General features: G+C 46.4%; 1 protein-coding gene across 1 annotated transcript in view; it reads left to right on the plus strand.

Moving 5' to 3' along the window:
• Window positions 1-16,527, plus strand: part of LOC141049001 (polypeptide N-acetylgalactosaminyltransferase 2-like) — a 115,160-nt gene that overhangs the window by 94,057 nt on the left and 4,576 nt on the right. The window contains exon 9 of the mRNA XM_073545090.1: window positions 342-461. Within this exon, the coding sequence (XP_073401191.1) occupies window positions 342-461 (120 nt within the window). The remainder of the gene's footprint in view (window positions 1-341; window positions 462-16,527) is intronic.

A 16,527-nucleotide genomic window follows, 5' to 3' on the forward strand; every position in this document is an offset into this window, starting at 1 on the left:
TTTAAGAGGTTTTCCAGAAAGACTCCTTTAATGTCGATATGTAGGCATGTCGCCTACAGCAGATGTTGAGATTAAGCAGGTAGCTACTTTATTGGCTGAACGAAAGACCTGGCATAGTGAAAGTCAATGTTCTCCTTCTTACTACAGGATAGACATGCCCTGCGCAATGGTTATGTGATTTATTTAAAAGGTTACTCATATTTTTATTTAGACTAAACTGTAAATGCCGCCGAAAGTCATACTTAACTTTTGCATAGAAATTTTGGTAAAATCAAGTAGAAAAGTATTATTGGAAATTAGTTTTTTCTTACATTGTCGTTCCATTTCCCCTCTAATTTTAGGAATGGGCTTTAACGAAGGACAAATCGGTCAAGCATATGGATCTCTGTCTTACTGTTGTGGAGCGAGCGCCAGGTTCACTTTTAAAACTTCAGGGCTGCAGAGAAAATGACACTAGACAAGTAAGAGAACATCATCTGTAATATTCCTCTACCACAGAAAGTGTTAATGTCTATTGAACATTTCAAAATGTCAGAATTGATCTTTTTTTTTTTTCGTATTTTATGGCACTTTGCGTATATTATGCCCCTGTATATAGTGAGATGCTTCTCATGTAACCCCTTTTCCAATGTGACCTAAAAGTATGTCAATTTGTTGGGGTGGCAGTGTGTGGAGTGGGCTCAGGAACTGAACTTGCATTATACCTGAGAGATGCTGGCTCTGATACACAGTCAGTATGTTCCTGTAACTGCACCAATGGGATTGATGCAGTTTAACCATTCAAATGTAGTGCTGCGTGCTTTTCATGGCAGTCAGGAGCCTGCTGAAGGACGCCTAAGGCTGCCATCTCACCATCTCAGGTCCCCCTCTGAAGCCCGCCGGAGAATGTCACTTTTGCTAGGTACTGCAATACAGAAGTATATACCACATAGAAATCAAATGATCTAAGGTTTAAGTTCCATACAGGGACTAAGAAAAAAAAAAAAAGAGAAATTCAAATCACCCCCTTTTTCCATTAATTATTATTAAAATAAGCATATTTGGTATTGCTATGTCCTTAAAAGTTAGATCTATGAAGATATAACGTAAATTAGCTTTATCTGAAAAAAGAGGAAGGGGAATTGAGTTGCCAGAAATGCTGATGTTTTTGATTGCTGAATGAAGAACATGCTCTCCAAACAGCACAAATATGATATCAAAAACTTTTACTGTATGCAATTTCTTTTAGTTAAAATTTCAATAGCAATTTCATATTTCTCATATTACCGTATACAGATGAAATATCCTTAATTCTTGTTTGGCAATTATAAACATTTTCTTTTGGCACAAATTATTTATATAGCACTATTGATTCCATGGTGCTGTACATGAGAAGGGGTTCCATACAAATTGCAGATATCACTGTCATGTCGGACGCTGTTCACACCACAGCATCCGGCAGGCAGAGGTAGTTCCACCTCCAGCCACTATAGCCTCAGTGGCGCCGGCTTGATCTTCAGGCTCTCGGGGGTTAATCCTGCTGGAGACCAGGTTGGAAGGTTAGTCACGCCCACGGTCTTTAAATAGTCAGGCTGGCATATGGGCGTCGCCGATTATAGCTTGTGTTTCATACCAAGTGGTTCCGGTCTGGAGTGGAGGTGCTGAAGAGAGAGAGATTCGTATCTGGTGGCGTATGATCCGTCGTTATCCTTTCTCCTTCCCATATTTGTGTTTAGTGGTGCCCTGTTCACATTACTGTATATTCCTGTGTGCGTGCGGCACAGTGCAGTTTAAGTTCTCCCTGTCTGTCTTAATTTGTGTGGGGGCTTTGGTGGTGTGACTCCTCACTGGGTGGAGGGTTAAGTGCAGGGCTGAGCAGGAGACAAGGAAAGGTTGGAGGCTCAGGCATTTGCACCATCAGCAAAAACCCTGGGTTGAGGGTCAGACAGGGTTTCCCCTAGTTACAGGGACATCACAGGGGCCCCGGCAATTACAGCCTTAGTTGAACTAAGCCCCACGTGACATTATAATCGGCCCACATTGTTTTTTTTCAGGAGTCCATGGATCCATTAGATTCCATAACCCGCCAGTTGGCGGCGCTGTCCTTACAGGTCTCCGAGTTGAAAGGGGCAGTTCAGCAGCAGGGCCTGGTAGTAGCGAAGGTGCAAACGGCATCTGCCGGTATCGGTGTAGAGCCGAAGTTTCCGCTGCCAGAACGATTTTCAGGCGATCGCAGCAAATTTGTCGTATTTCGGGAGGCCTGCAAGTTATACTTCCGCATGCGGCCAATCTCCTCAGGTAATGAGGCCCAGCGAGTAGGGCTGGTGTTGTCATTACTGAGTGGTGACCCCCAAGCATGGGCATTTTCCTTACCAGCTGACTCTGCTACATTTCATTCTGTCGATAATGTTTTTTCTGCCCTCGGGCTCATTTACGATGACCCTGACCGACTGGCTCTAGCGGAATCTAAAATCCGCGCCCTCCGCCAGGGGGAGCGCATGGCAGAGGACTATTGTCCGGAATTTCGCCGGTGGGCTGTAGACACACAGTGGAATGACCCAGCACTGCGGAGCCAGTTTATTCATGGGGTATCAGGGAGGGTGAAACAAGCCCTCCTGATGTATGAGACTCCGGCATCGTTGGAGTCTGCCATGAGTTTGGTGATACGTATTGATCGCCGTTTTCGTCGGGGCACAGGAGACGCTACCTCTGGGGGAAAGCAGAGGTGCAGGTGTGGTTGAAGTAGATGAGTCCCCTGAACCTATGCAGATTGCTGGCGTGGCACAGGTTAAGCATCGCGCTCCGGGATTCCAGAAGCCCGGAGCATGTTTCTACTGTGGTAAAAGAGGTCATTATGTTAACGTTTGCCCGGTACTACCTAAGAGGGTCACATCGGCGGAAAACTGTTAAGCTCAGAGGGTATGGAGGAGACCCAACTGAGCGTATGCATATCCTCCATGATGGTATCTCAATGTATGCTCCCTGCCAAGGTTATTATCGCGGGCAGAGAGCTACCTATATCAGTGTTTGTGGATAGCGGTTCCGCCACCAATCTCATAGATGAGTTTGCACAACCGCCGGGTTTAAGATCGAAAAACTTCCTCGCCCCATACAGGTGGTGACCATTAATGCTGTTCCCCTCCCTCAAGGGGAGATTACAGAGTTTGTGGCAGAGGTGAAACTCCACATTGGGGTCCTACATTCGGAGTCGGTTACATGTAGGGTCCTCCGTAATCTCCCAGCTCAAATGGTCCTGGGTTTTCCATGGTTGTCCAGGCACAACCCGGTAATTGATTGGAAAACTCAGGACATAGTACAATGGAGTGGTTTCTGCCAAGACAATTGCTTGGCCACATGTGTGTCCGCCGTGACGCCCAGCCTGCCGGAGGCTTTGCAGGATTTCGCGGATGTTTTCTCTGAGAAGGGTTACTCAGAACTGCCTCCACATAGAGCCTATGACTGTGCGATTAAGTTAAAACCCGGGGCCAAATTACCTAAGGCCAGGATGTTTAATATTTCTGGTCCTGAGAGACAAGCTCTGAAAGACTACATCGCGGAGAGTCTGAGCAAAGGACACATCCGGCCTTCGTCCTCGCCTGTAGCCGCGGGGTTTTTCTTCATTAAGAAGAAAGATGGGGGGTTACGCCCGTGTCTGGATTTCCGAGAGTTAAACCAGATTACTATCCGTGATCCCTACCCAATGCCGTTGATCCCGGATTTGTTCAACCAGGTAGCGGGGGCAAAATGGTTTTCCAAGCTGGACCTCAGGGGGACGTATAACCTCATAAGGGTCCGTCAGGGGGATGAGTGGAAGACGGCGTTTAACACTCCTGAGGGTCATTTTGAGAGTCTGGTTATGCCGTTTGGGTTGACCACCGCGCCTGCCGTTTTCCAACATTTTATTAATGATGTATTTGCTCATGTCCTGGGGAGATTTGTGATTGTATACCTGGATGATATCCTCATTTATTCTAGCGATCGGGACACTCATTTGGAGCATGTTAGGCAGGTGTTACAGTTGCTCCGGGAGAACCAGCTCTATGCTAAGCTGGAAAAATGTTTATTTTTTGTCCAGGAGTTGCCCTTTTTGGGATATATTGTGTCCGCAGCCGGGTTTAAAATGGACACCGCTAAGGTGCAAGCGGTGCTGCAATGGGAGAGGCCGGAGAGTCTGAAAGCACTCCAGCGGTTCCTTGAGTTTGGAATTATTATAGGAAATTTATAAAACACTTTTCAACTATCGCCAAACCGCTCACGGACATGACAAAAAAGGGTGCCGATCTGGCGAACTGGCCTGAGGTGGCTATACGTGCATTTGAGCGTCTGAAGAATAGTTTTGCTTCAGCCCCCATTCTGGTGCAACCAGACGTGTCTAAACCTTTTGTGGTAGAGGTTGATGCGTCGGAGGTGGGAGTGGGGGCAGTACTGTCTCAAGGCTCGTCCTTGAGCGAGATGCATCCATGCGCCTACTTCTCCAAGAAGCTGTCGCCGGCCGAACGGAATTATGATATCGGCAACAGGGAGTTGTTGGCCATCAAACTGGCTTTTGAGGAATGGCGACACTTCTTGGAGGGGGCGGCTCACCAGGTCACAGTTATCACCGACCATAAGAATCTGCTCTATCTGGAGTCAGCCAAGCGTCTGTCTCCTAGGCAGGCTCGCTGGGCATTGTTTTTTACTTGTTTCAATTTTCTTGTGACGTACCGTCCCGGGGCTAAAAACACCAAGGCGGATGCTTTGTCTAGGTGTTTTCCGGGGGGAGAACCTCGGGAAGAGCCGGTACACATCCTCCAGAAAGGGGTAGTGGTGTCGGCTCTCACGACGGAGGTAGAGGCGGAGATTGCCGAGGCCCAAGAGGAGGTACCACCAGGACTTCCCGCCAACAAATCATTTGTACCCCTGCATCTTCGCCTTAAGGTGTTGAAGGAACACCACGATTCGGTACTGGCTGGTCATCCAGGGGTGAGGGGCACCTTAGAGCTGGTATCGCGTCGTTTCTGGTGGCCCAAAATCCGGCAGGACGTGGTCTCTTACGTGGCAGCTTGCATCACGTGCGCTAGGGCTAAGTCACCCCGAACCCGTCCTGCTGGAACGCTACAGCCTCTGGGGGTACCCAATAGGCCATGGACAGAAATCTCTATGGATTTCATCACTGACTTGCCTGCCTCGGCAGGGAACACGGTCATCCTGGTGGCGGTTGACCGTTTTTCAAAGATGGCGCATTTTGTGGCGTTTTCTTCTTTGCCCAATGCTAAGACGTTGGCTCAGGTATTTGTGAAGGAGGTGGTCAGACTCCACAGAGTACCGTCTGACATAGTATCTGATAGGGGTACGCAATTTGTGGCGAGGTTTTGGAAAGCTTTTTGCTCACGTTTGGGGATCAAGTTGTCACATTCATCGGCGTTTCATCCACAGTCTAATGGACAAACTGAGCGCATGAACCAAAATCTAGAACAGTATTTACGATGCTATGTGTCCGACAACCAGGAGGAGTGGTCTACTTTCCTTCCTCTGGCCTAATTCGCGTTAAATAATCACCGCCAAGAGTCATCAGGAGAGTCTCCATTCTTTTGTGTGTATGGTCAACATCCTCAGTTTTGTACCTTACGTCAGGGTGACTCGGGGGGTGTCCCGGAGGAGGATCAGCTAGGAGCCCAATTGTCATCAGTCTGGAGGCGGGTGAAACAGCGTTTGTTGAGCATGAGTGCCAGGTACAAACGGGTGGCTGACAGTAGACGCGTGCCAGGTCCGGACCTGTGTGTGGGTGAATGGGTGTGGTTAGCTACGAAGAACATAAAACTCAAAATTCCATCTTTAAAACTGGGTCCAAGGTTTATTGGGCCTTTTAGGATTTCTGCCATCATTAACCCAGTGGCTTATCGGTTGGAACTTCCTGCGGTGTACAAAATACACAACGTTTTTCACAGGGCTTTATTGAAAAAGGTGGTAGGCTTGGTGGACACGACGCCGATGCCACCTCCAGTCATGGTGGATGGCGATTTAGAGTTTGAGGTCGCCAAGGTAGTGGACTCTCGAGTAGTACGCCGTACTCTTCAGTATTTGGTGCACTGGCGGGGGAATGGTCCGGAGGAGAGGTCTTGGGTTCCAGCCTCAGACATACATGCGGATCGGCTGGTCAGTTCTTTTCACCGTCGTCATCCGGACAAGCCGGGTCCTATGAGTCTTGAGGGCCCTGGGGTCCCTCGTAGAGGACGGGGTACTGTCATGTCGGACGCTGTTCACACCACAGCATCCGGCAGGCAGAGGTAGTTCCACCTCCAGCCACTATAGCCTCAGTGGCGCCGGCTTGATCTTCAGGCTCTCGGGGGTTAATCCTGCTGGAGACCAGGTTGGAAGGTTAGTCACGCCCACGGTCTTTAAATAGTCAGGCTGGCATATGGGCGTCGCCGATTATAGCTTGTGTTTCATACCAAGTGGTTCCGGTCTGGAGTGGAGGTGCTGAAGAGAGAGAGATTCGTATCTGGTGGCGTATGATCCGTCGTTATCCTTTCTCCTTCCCATATTTGTGTTTAGTGGTGCCCTGTTCACATTACTGTATATTCCTGTGTGCGTTGGGCGCAGTGCAGTTTAAGTTCTCCCTGTTTGTCTTAATTTGTGTGGGGGCTTTGGTGGTGTGACTCCTCACTGGGTGGAGGGTGGAGGGTTAAGTGCAGGGCTGAGCAGGAGACAAGGAAAGGTTGGAGGCTCAGGCATTTGCACCATCAGCAAAAACCCTGGGTTGAGGGTCAGACAGGGTTTCCCCTAGTTACAGGGACATCACAGGGGCCCTGGCAATTACAGCCTTAGTTGAACTAAGCCCCATGTGACAATCACTTACAGTAAACAAACTAACAATCACAGACTGATATAGAGGGGAGAGAGAACCCTGCCCTTGCAGGCTTACATTCTACAGGATGGTGGAGAAGGAGACAGTAGGTTGGGGGGTTGCAGCAGCTCCAGTGATGGTGAGGCGGTAGCTCCAGTAATGGTCAGGCGGCAGCAGGGATCATTGCAGGCTGTAGGCTTTCCTGAAGTGGTGGGTTTTCAGGTTCCGTCTGAAGGATCCAAGTGTGGTTGATATCTGGGTGTGTTGGGGCAAGGAATTCCAGAGGATGGGGGCTATTTGGGAGAAGTCTTGGAGGCGGTTGGGTGAGGAGCGAATAAGTGTGGAGGAAAGAAGGATGTCTTGGGAGGATCGGAGATTACGTGAGGGGAGATATCAGGAGATTAGTTCAGAGCTATATGGAGGAGACAGGTTATAGATGGCCTTGTAGGTCAGTATTAGTAATTTCAATTGGATATGCTGAGGAAGGTGGGAGTCAGTGAAGAGATTTGCAGAGGGGAGAAGTGGAGGAGTAGCGAGGAGAGAGATGAATTAGTCGGGCAGCAGAGTTAAGAATGGACTGGAGAGGTGCGAGGGTATTAGCAGAGAGGGCACAGGACAGGATGTTGCAGTAGTCGAGACGGGAGTTGATGAGGGCATGCTTAAGCATTTTAGTAGAGTGAGGGTTGAGGAAGGGATGGATTCTGGAAATATTTTTGAGCTGGAGGCAGCAGGAGGTGGAGAGAGCTTGGATGTGTGGTTTAAAAGACAGGGCAGAGTCAAGGGTTACTCCGAGGCGGCATAGCTCCAGTACGGGGGAAGCGTGATGTCGTCAATTGTTATAGATAGGTCGGGTAAGGAAGATCTGTGAGATGGGGGAAAGATGATCAGTTCAGATTTGTCCACATTCAGTTTGAGGAAGCGAGAGGAGAAGGAGGATATGGCTGATAGACACTTCGGGATTCTGGAGAGCAGAGAGGTGACTTCTGGGCCAGAGAGATAAATCTGAGTATCATTGGCATAAAGGTGATACTGGAATCCATGGGACTTTGCGTTGCCCCAGGCCAAGTGTATAGATTGAGAAAAGTAGGGGTCCTAGAACAGAGCCTTGGGGGAACTCCAACAGAGAGAGAGTGGGATGAGGAGGTAGTGAGGGAGTAGGAGACGCTGAATGTGCAGTTTGAGAGGTATGAGGCGATCCAGGATAGGGCGAGGTCTTTGATGCCAAAGGAAGAGAGGATCTGTAGTAGGAGGCAGTGGTCAACTGTCGAAGGCAGAGGTCTGGTCTAGAAGGAGGCGTAAAGAGTATTGTCCGTTAGCTTTGGCTGTAAGTAGGTCGTTAGTAATTTTGGTCAGGGCTGACTCAGTGGAGTGGTGGGGCGGAAACCAGATTGTAGATTGTCAAAGAGCAGGTTAGATGAGAGATGGGAGGAAAGTTCAGCGTGGATGTGCTGCTCCATGAGTTTGGAAGCGAATGGGAGCAGCGATATTGAGCGATAGCTGGACATATCGGTTGTGTCGAGGGTTGGCTTTTTTAAGGATAGGCGTGATTGTGGCATGTTTGAAAGCAGAAGGGAAGGTACCAGACGTTAGTGATAGGTTGAAGAGGTGGGTTAGGGATGGGATAAGAGTGATGGCGAGGTTGGGGAGGAGGTGAGATGGGATGGGGTCGAGTGCACAAGTGGTGAGGTGTGATTTGGAAAGAAGATGAGCAAGCTCCCCTTCAGTGATGTTGCATAAGGAGGTTATGGGGTTTCGGCATTGGTCTGGTATACAAAGGGGTTGTGGAGGTTGAACATTAAAGACTTGCCGTGTTTGGTCTGTCTTGTTTTTGGAGTGCGTGGCAAAGTCCTCAGCAGAGATTAGGAAAGTTGGAGGGGGCAGTGGTGGGCGAGGAGGGAGTTAAAAGTATTGAACAACTGTTTAGGGTTATGGGATAAGGAAGATACAAGGGATGTAAAGAAGGCCTGTGTCAGGAAAAGGGGGTGACCTTTGGCCGGCACACGGCTATCACATGTGCAGGGGGGCTTATCTTAGTTATCCCATCACTGAAAAACAATATGATGAAAACACAAACAAGGCTATTGACCTATCAATTTATCGCAGGGGCTTATTGGAGTTATCCCACTGCTGCCACAATATGTCACGAACTGCAGGGATTTATGTATATCCCACTTTCTAGTTCCACTTTAGAACTTGCAGCTCTCCAGCGCCCCCCTTCACCCTCAGGTCAGTCAGGGAACTGCACCTAGGATATTTGGTCGCCGGATGGGCCGCTTACTGTGGACTGGCTACCAGGCACGCTGCAGCGAGGGAATTATAAATGCTCTGGCCGCAGCGAAACAATCAGCTTATAAAACCCCTTCCATCGCTGCCAGCGCTACCCACCTAACCCAAAACACACTTCGCTGCCACCAGCTCCAATTACTTTTTTGATATTTCCCAAATTAATAAAGGGGTACGAAGCCAAGCCAAATTAGTAGCGTAATTAGCTTCAGGCACATGTAGATTTGTTATAGAGCAAAGAGACGAACTAATAATTTTATATTTTACTCCAAAAAGGTAGGCAGTGTTTACAGAAGGTATAAAAGGATTTTACAATATGAAACAAAGTATGTACAAGGCAATTACAAATAAAACCGGGTTAAAGAAGAAAACACTTACAGTTGTTTAGATCATCTCAGGAAGACCAGGCTGGTGGGAGGAGCCATACGTCACCATGCATGACAGAGTGGCTGTGTATCTCAGTTTCCTAAAGCACGAAACAAACACTGACCTCAGGGAGACAAGTCAAAGAAAACACTGCGGCAGCCGACAAAGGCGCTCAATCCGTGAAATCCTAGGTGCAATGCTCCCTGGGAAATACAAATATGCAAATAAAGTCCATGGAGCCTCATTTAAGAGTCTCAAACACGGGACTAGCCAGATCTTCCTCCAGGGAAGGACCCAGCCAAGGGGTGGCTCCTTTCGGAAACCACTTTTACCACCATATTAAGTGGCCCTTTAAGTCACTATCCAGCTCTTTGCGAGTTTACAGATATGACAAGGGAAATACCAAGGCTAGGTATCCATCCACAGACATCCAGTAGACATCAGATGTTGGTCTACTAGGCATTGCTCCCACCTAGCCAGAATCTTACTCCACACTGATGAGGGGCAACACCCCGAAACAGCTGTCTGTGGATGGATACCTGGCCTTGGTATTTCCCTTGTCATATCTGTAAACTCGTAAAGAGCTGGATATTGACTTAAAAGGCCACTTAATATGGTGGTAATAGTGGTTTCCGAAAGGAGCCACCCCTTGGCTGGGTCCTTCCCTGGAGGAAGATCTGGCTAGTCCCGTGTTTGAGACTCTTAAATGAGGCTCCATGGACTTTATTTGCATATTTGAGTTTCCTAAAGCAGTCTGAGCTCCCGACTGAGTGACTGTACTCTATAGTTCTGGGTCATGACGTCACTAAAGGGGCTGAATTCCTGGGGTCCTCCCCTTTTGGTTCTCAAACCTTCTCGGCTGTATAACTGGGCTGGAGAACCTAGCAGAATATAACGGCAGACCCATCACTCATCTTGGCTTGAAATTAGCTTACTTTTGACTCCCAACACGGATTGTCTATTCAACTCTGTTCTGGCGAAACCCATTTATCGGGTTCTGCTGTCCCTGGAACCGGGAGAAACACGGGTCGCATTATGACCAAATTATTAGATTCTGGCTATAGGCTATTAGAAAGAGCCCAGCACATCGGACAGACAAAGACATTCCTTTGTGCGGAGGGAGACCACTCACTGGAATCTCACGTTACAAGGAGTGTGTGTGGAGAGGGCTGAGGGGCAGAAGGGTGGGGTCATAGCTGCGCTGCTGACAAAGGGGAAAGGGAGGGGGGTCGCTTGTCTCTGCAGATATGAATCGTTCTAGCAGAGTGTAGAGAATGGAAGATTCTGGAAGGTGTGCTATTAAGGGAAATCATAGATCATATTCACTTTATCGTGACAGCCTGTTTAGCAGAGGTGAGAGCTGATTTGAATGCAAGTGTTGCTTGTTTGAGTGCAGTGAAGTCGTCTTGCGAGTTCGTTTTCTCACAGTGCCGTTCAGCAATTCTGGATGCTTGCCGAAGCTTTTTAGTGGGGTTATTGTGCCAGGGTTGTCTATTGATTCTTCGCACTTTGTTATGCATGACGGGCGACCGAGTCGATGGCTGATGCAAGAGTGGCATTGTGGAAACTAGTGGCATTGTCTGTGTCGTGAAGTGAAGATATGGAGGACAGTGGTAGAATAGAGTCAGAGCGTGTGCGAGTGTCTAGGTGTGCAAGGTTTCTGCGGGGGTGCGCTTGTTGCTGGACATGGGTGACAGGTGAGGAAAGGGATGAGAAAGAGAGTAGATGGTGGTCAGATAGAGGGTGAGGGGAGGTTTTAAAGTTAGATAAGGAGCAGAAACGGGTAAAGACCAGGTCTAATGTGTGTCCGTCTGTGTGGGTGGCTGAGGAGGACCACTGAGTAAAAGTCCAAAGGACAGGAGTTTGGAAGCTGCCGACTGGTGGGTGTCAATGGGGATGTTGAAGTCACCCGTGATGATGGTGGGAATGTCAGCAGAGAGAAAGTGAAGGAGCCAGGTAGAGAATTGGTCAATGAAGGCAGTGGTCTGTCCTGGAGGTTAGTAAATGACAGCCACTTGGAAGTTGGAGTGAGAGTAGATGCGGACAGAGTGGACTTCAAAGAAGAGGAGGATAAGGGAGGGAAGAGGTAAGATTGGGTTGAAGGTGCAGTTGGAAGAAAGGAGAAGTGTTGTGAACTCATTTTCTGGTCTGCCTCTGGTTTCTGGTGAGGGAGCTGGTTGTACTGACAGAGGAGTTGAGTTCTCTTTCCGGGCTCCCTCTGGTGGTGGCAGGAGGTAATGAAGCTGATCTAATTAACAGAGACCTGCCACCTGACAATGAGGATGAGGATTGGACATCTGGAGTCTCAGACTGGATTTAAGACTGCCGACTCCCTATTCCCATGCTGGTGATTTTTTCCTGCCTCCTGAGGTCTGTTTCCAGTTCAGTTCCTGCCTTCTCAAGCTAAGTGTTCTCTGCTAATGTTCACATTTGATTTGGTTTGGTCTATTCATTTTTTTGTGTGGTCAGCCAGCCCCGGCTGGGACTGTGCTGAATTTCCATTCTTATTTCACTGTATGTGCCAGTTTGCTTTTTGTCCCTTATTAGATTGGCCTCTTTTTGCTCTGTTCTCAGAATATGCCAGAGTACTGATATAGTGGGTGAAGTCTAGTGACTTCAGGGTTTTTTTGCTATCAGAAGTGTTGGACATTTTTGCAGGGTTTTTTGGCGTGATTGCAGACAGTATCTTTCCTGTCCTTTCTAGTTAGTGTGGGCCCCATCGTTTGCTCAGCCTATTTTCCTACCTGTGTTCGTGTTTTCATCTTGTCTCACCGTCAATACAAGTGTGGGGGCTGTCTATTCCTTTGGTGTCTGCTCTGGGGCAGTTGTAGATATCCCCTTTTCTTGCTTTAGGTTTATTTAGTCCTTCGTCTGTGACGAGGCGTCTAGAATCATCGTAAGTACGCTCCACTGCTGCTGTTAGTTGTGTGGTTAGGATCAGGGTCCTGCAATCCGCGTAGTTACCAACCTCTCTGGTTTTCTGTGACTTAGCTTGGTCTTGTTTTCCTCCTCGGTAACCCAATAGAAACAGAGAAGGCCCACTTCTCCACCATGTCTGTTGCCAGGGCGAGGAGTGTGGGCGAAGTGGAGGCCGCTGTAGCATAGTGCAGCAGGGGAGGCGGTGTCGGAGGGTGTCAGCCATGTTTCAGTGAGGCCAAGGAAGGAAAAATTGCGAGAAGTAAAGAGGTCGTGAATCACATGGAGTTTATTGCAGAAGGGGCGGGTATTCCAGAGTGATGCAGAGAAAGGGAGCAGGGTGGTAGGTGTGAAGGGCACAGATTTGAGGTTGGAAAGATTTCTGGTGTTTGTATTGGTTTGGGAGCGATTGAAGGGGGTAATAATGGAATGTATGAGCTGTGGGTGTCCAGGATTGAGAGATATGTCGCCAACAGTGAGGAGATGGAGAGAGAGGCAGAGTAGTTGGGAGGAGAGTGGGCGACTTGTTTTGTGTTTTATTAGGAGAGATCTGAGGTTGAGGAGCAGGTCAGGGCAGGAGGTCAGGTGGGGAGGCAAGAGGGAAGGAGAGATTATTACTTGGTTAGAGGGTGCTGGGGTTTGTAGATAGCAAAGATACCTGAGAATGAAGCAGATCAATTGGCAGATTGATGGTAATAATGAAGTATAATAACAAATGCCTCCAATATAAGATCCAGACTTCAAGACATGCAGCAAGTTCCAAATGCACTGACTTAAAGGGGTGGCCTGAAGGCAAAGCATTTTTCTCTTAACTCCCTATCTATTTAGTCCCATAGTCGAAGCTATTTTCTAATATACTTGCTTTAAAAATTCCCTACTATTCCCTAACTACACGATCTCCAGTTCAGTATATTCAACTTCAGGATTTCCGAAATCAGAATAGTTATAGTTTTGGATATTCTGTTAAATAGGTTGTCCAATATGGAATGTGTATGTATCAAGCCATTAGTAAAACACAATAGCCCAATACTTTACAAAACACAAATGGCAGTAACCTAAATATATGGTCTGCCATGATAAGTGGTTCCACTCCATGGGACTATGCATACACAAGGAGAAAAAGGAGTGACTGAATCCAACAGTTTTTTATTATAAAAATATGAAAATGTTATTGTAATTGGTAAATATAGAAAAGCACAATAATCATAATATAATTACACATAAAATATGACACCATACACCAGAAGAGGAGATACACAACAATGGTAGGAGGCACCAACCCACAAAAATGCCTAAGATATAATAGCCCTTATGGGATATAATTAGCAAACTACTGCCTATGTAAAAATCCTATCGTAACCATAATATGTCTAGGGTGGCAGAGAGCTCCCAGAGCGGGCTGACATTATGAAAATGAAAACAACGGTAAGAGTTCAGCCATACATAATTATGCCAAAAAAGTAAAGAGATTATAATGCGAACGCTTACCAGATGGTGCCCACTAGCCCCCGGTTGTAAAAGAAATCTTTTACATGGACATGGATGGAGTGCGGGGCTGCGGAGGGAGAGCGCAGGACGGTATATATCTCCTGTGGCTGATGCTAAATGGAGGAGCATGAGGTACAGGAGGAGGCTGTGAAAAGCAGAAGTATGAGGTGTATCAATACTTAGGTAATCATTTATTTAATTTGTGTTGCAAATCTGTAGTGTTGAATATATGATGTGAAATGTTTTTTATGTGCAATTTATTCATAATTTGTTTTAACTAACCACAGTTAGTTACTATGCCCGGGTAACGGTCAGCTAGTAATTTTATAATGATGGCCTGTGGGATAGACTGGCAATATCAGATTGGTTGGGTTGCACCACTTGGCACCCTTGCTGATCAGCTGTTCCCAGTGCCGGCTGTAGCTGGATGTGATAAGTTTTGGAGCTACACGGCACAGTTCTAGCAACTGTATTGTGGCCACAGCCAAGTACTGCACATCCACCCAGAATAGGGGTTGCATCTGGAATATACCTATGTAGCCATTAGACAGAACTGTGCTGTTCTGCTCTGCAGCCAATCACATCCTTCTGACAGCGGGAATAGCTGATAAGCTCATCAAAAGAAGGAGGAAATCACACTTTCTCTTAAAACTTCAACATTTTAATAGAAGAGTTAAAACATTGCACTCCTGTGAAAGCCAATGTTTAGCTGGCGTTCACAGATCATGATTTTTTTTCTATACATAGCAGTACATATGCACTTCGATGTATAGTACAAGCAATCAGTTGATTGCAAGTTCAAGTCCCCGAAGGGGACTAAAAAATACAGTAAAAATTGAGAAAAAATATTTAAAAAAATTAAAACAAAATACAAACATCCCAATCGCCCCCTTATATCCCATTAAAAATAAAGCAGTTAAAAAAAATACATATATTCGGTATTGCTGTGTTCGTAAAAGTCCGATCTATCAAAATATAAAATAAATTAAGCTGATCTGTAAAAGGTGTAATGAGAAATGGAGTTGAAATGCCAGAATTATGCTGCAGCATTGCTATATGATGATTTCAAAATGTTATCTACCCCAAAATGGTATCTGTAAAAATGTCATCTCCATGTGAAAAAAAAATAAGCCCTCACACAGCTACATGTTTGGTTTCTGTGTAATCATACTAACCTGGAGAATCATATTACCAGGTCAGTCTTAGCGTGTAGTGATCATGAGAAATTAAAAAAAATTCCCTTTTTTTCCAATTTCAGTACACTTGGGATTATTTTTCTTACTTTCCAGGTGCATTACATGATAAAATGCATGGTGTCATTGAAAAGTACAATCATCCCCCCAAAAACAAGCCCTCAAACAGTTATGTGGATGAAAAAGTAAAGTTATGGCTCTTGGAATAAGCGGAAAAAAATAAAAAAATATCCCAGAGGTAGTTTAACCCCTTAACGTCCATTGACATGCATAGGCCGTCATGGCCGGGTGTAAGTTCCTGCACCATGACGGGCTATGCACGTCATGCATTTAAACTGTCACTGCATGTAAACACGCAGTGACTGTTCAGTGTCGACAGCTGTCATAGACAGCTGACAGGCACGGCAAGAGGTGCGAGGACCCTTACCGTCGGTCCCTGCACCCAGAGCGCTGTGATTGGTCAGTCAATGTGACTGACTGTTCACCGCATGAGCGAGCTGGAGATGCTGAAATCACAGCGTTCAGGGGTACGCAGCGGGTCGGAGGCTCCCTCTGCCTTCTGATCTGCGTCCCCGCGATGTAATCGTCGGGCCCGATCTCTGCCATGATGACCCGGGTTTGTCTTGACAACCCCCGGGTCATCCAGCTACTGAAAGCCTCGGAGACCATTCTCACAGCATAGTCTCGGCAGCTGTCAGCACAGGGTATAATACATTGCAGTGCTGGAGCATTGCAATGTATTATACCTGCAACAAAGGTCCATAAAGGGACAAGGTAAAAAAAAAAAAAAAAAAGAAAAATATTAAAATAAAAAATATCCATTAAAAATACACATTTTTATGTAGAAAAAAAAAACAAAACAAAAAAATGCACGTTTGGTATTGACGCATCCGTAAAAATCCCATCTATAAAAGTGTCACCCTGATTAACCCCTTCAGTGAACACCGTAAAAAAAAACACAAAAAAGTAGCAAATTATACTTTTTCCAAGCGGTATCATCACACCGCTTGGATAAAATGAAATAAAACGCGATAAAAAAATGAATAGTAATAAGTATAGTTATCACAGAAAGCGCCATCTTGTCCCACAGAAAACAAGCCGCCATACAGCTCCATCAGCGGAAAAATAAAAAAAAGTTAACACCAAAACATAAAAAAATATAAATGAGGTATCACTGTAATCGTAGTTACCCGAAGAATGAAGCTGCCTTACCAATTTTACCATACGCGGAACGAAGGAAAAAAAAAATCCTTAATTGTTGGTTTTTGTTCATTCTGACTCCACAAAAATCGTAATAGAAAGCAATCAAAAAAGTCATGTGCCCGAAAATGGTACCAATAAAAACGTCAGCTCGTCCCGCAAAAAAACAAGACCTCACATGACTGTCGGCCGGAATATGGAAAAATTATAGCTCTCAAATATGGGGATGCAAAAATTTCTTACAAAGAATTCTTACAAAAAAAAAGTGTCTTTTAT

This window comes from Dendrobates tinctorius, unplaced genomic scaffold (assembly GCF_039654945.1).
Source record: "Dendrobates tinctorius isolate UK_male_01 unplaced genomic scaffold, ASM3965494v1 ptg000140l, whole genome shotgun sequence".
NCBI lineage: Eukaryota > Metazoa > Chordata > Amphibia > Anura > Dendrobatidae > Dendrobates > Dendrobates tinctorius.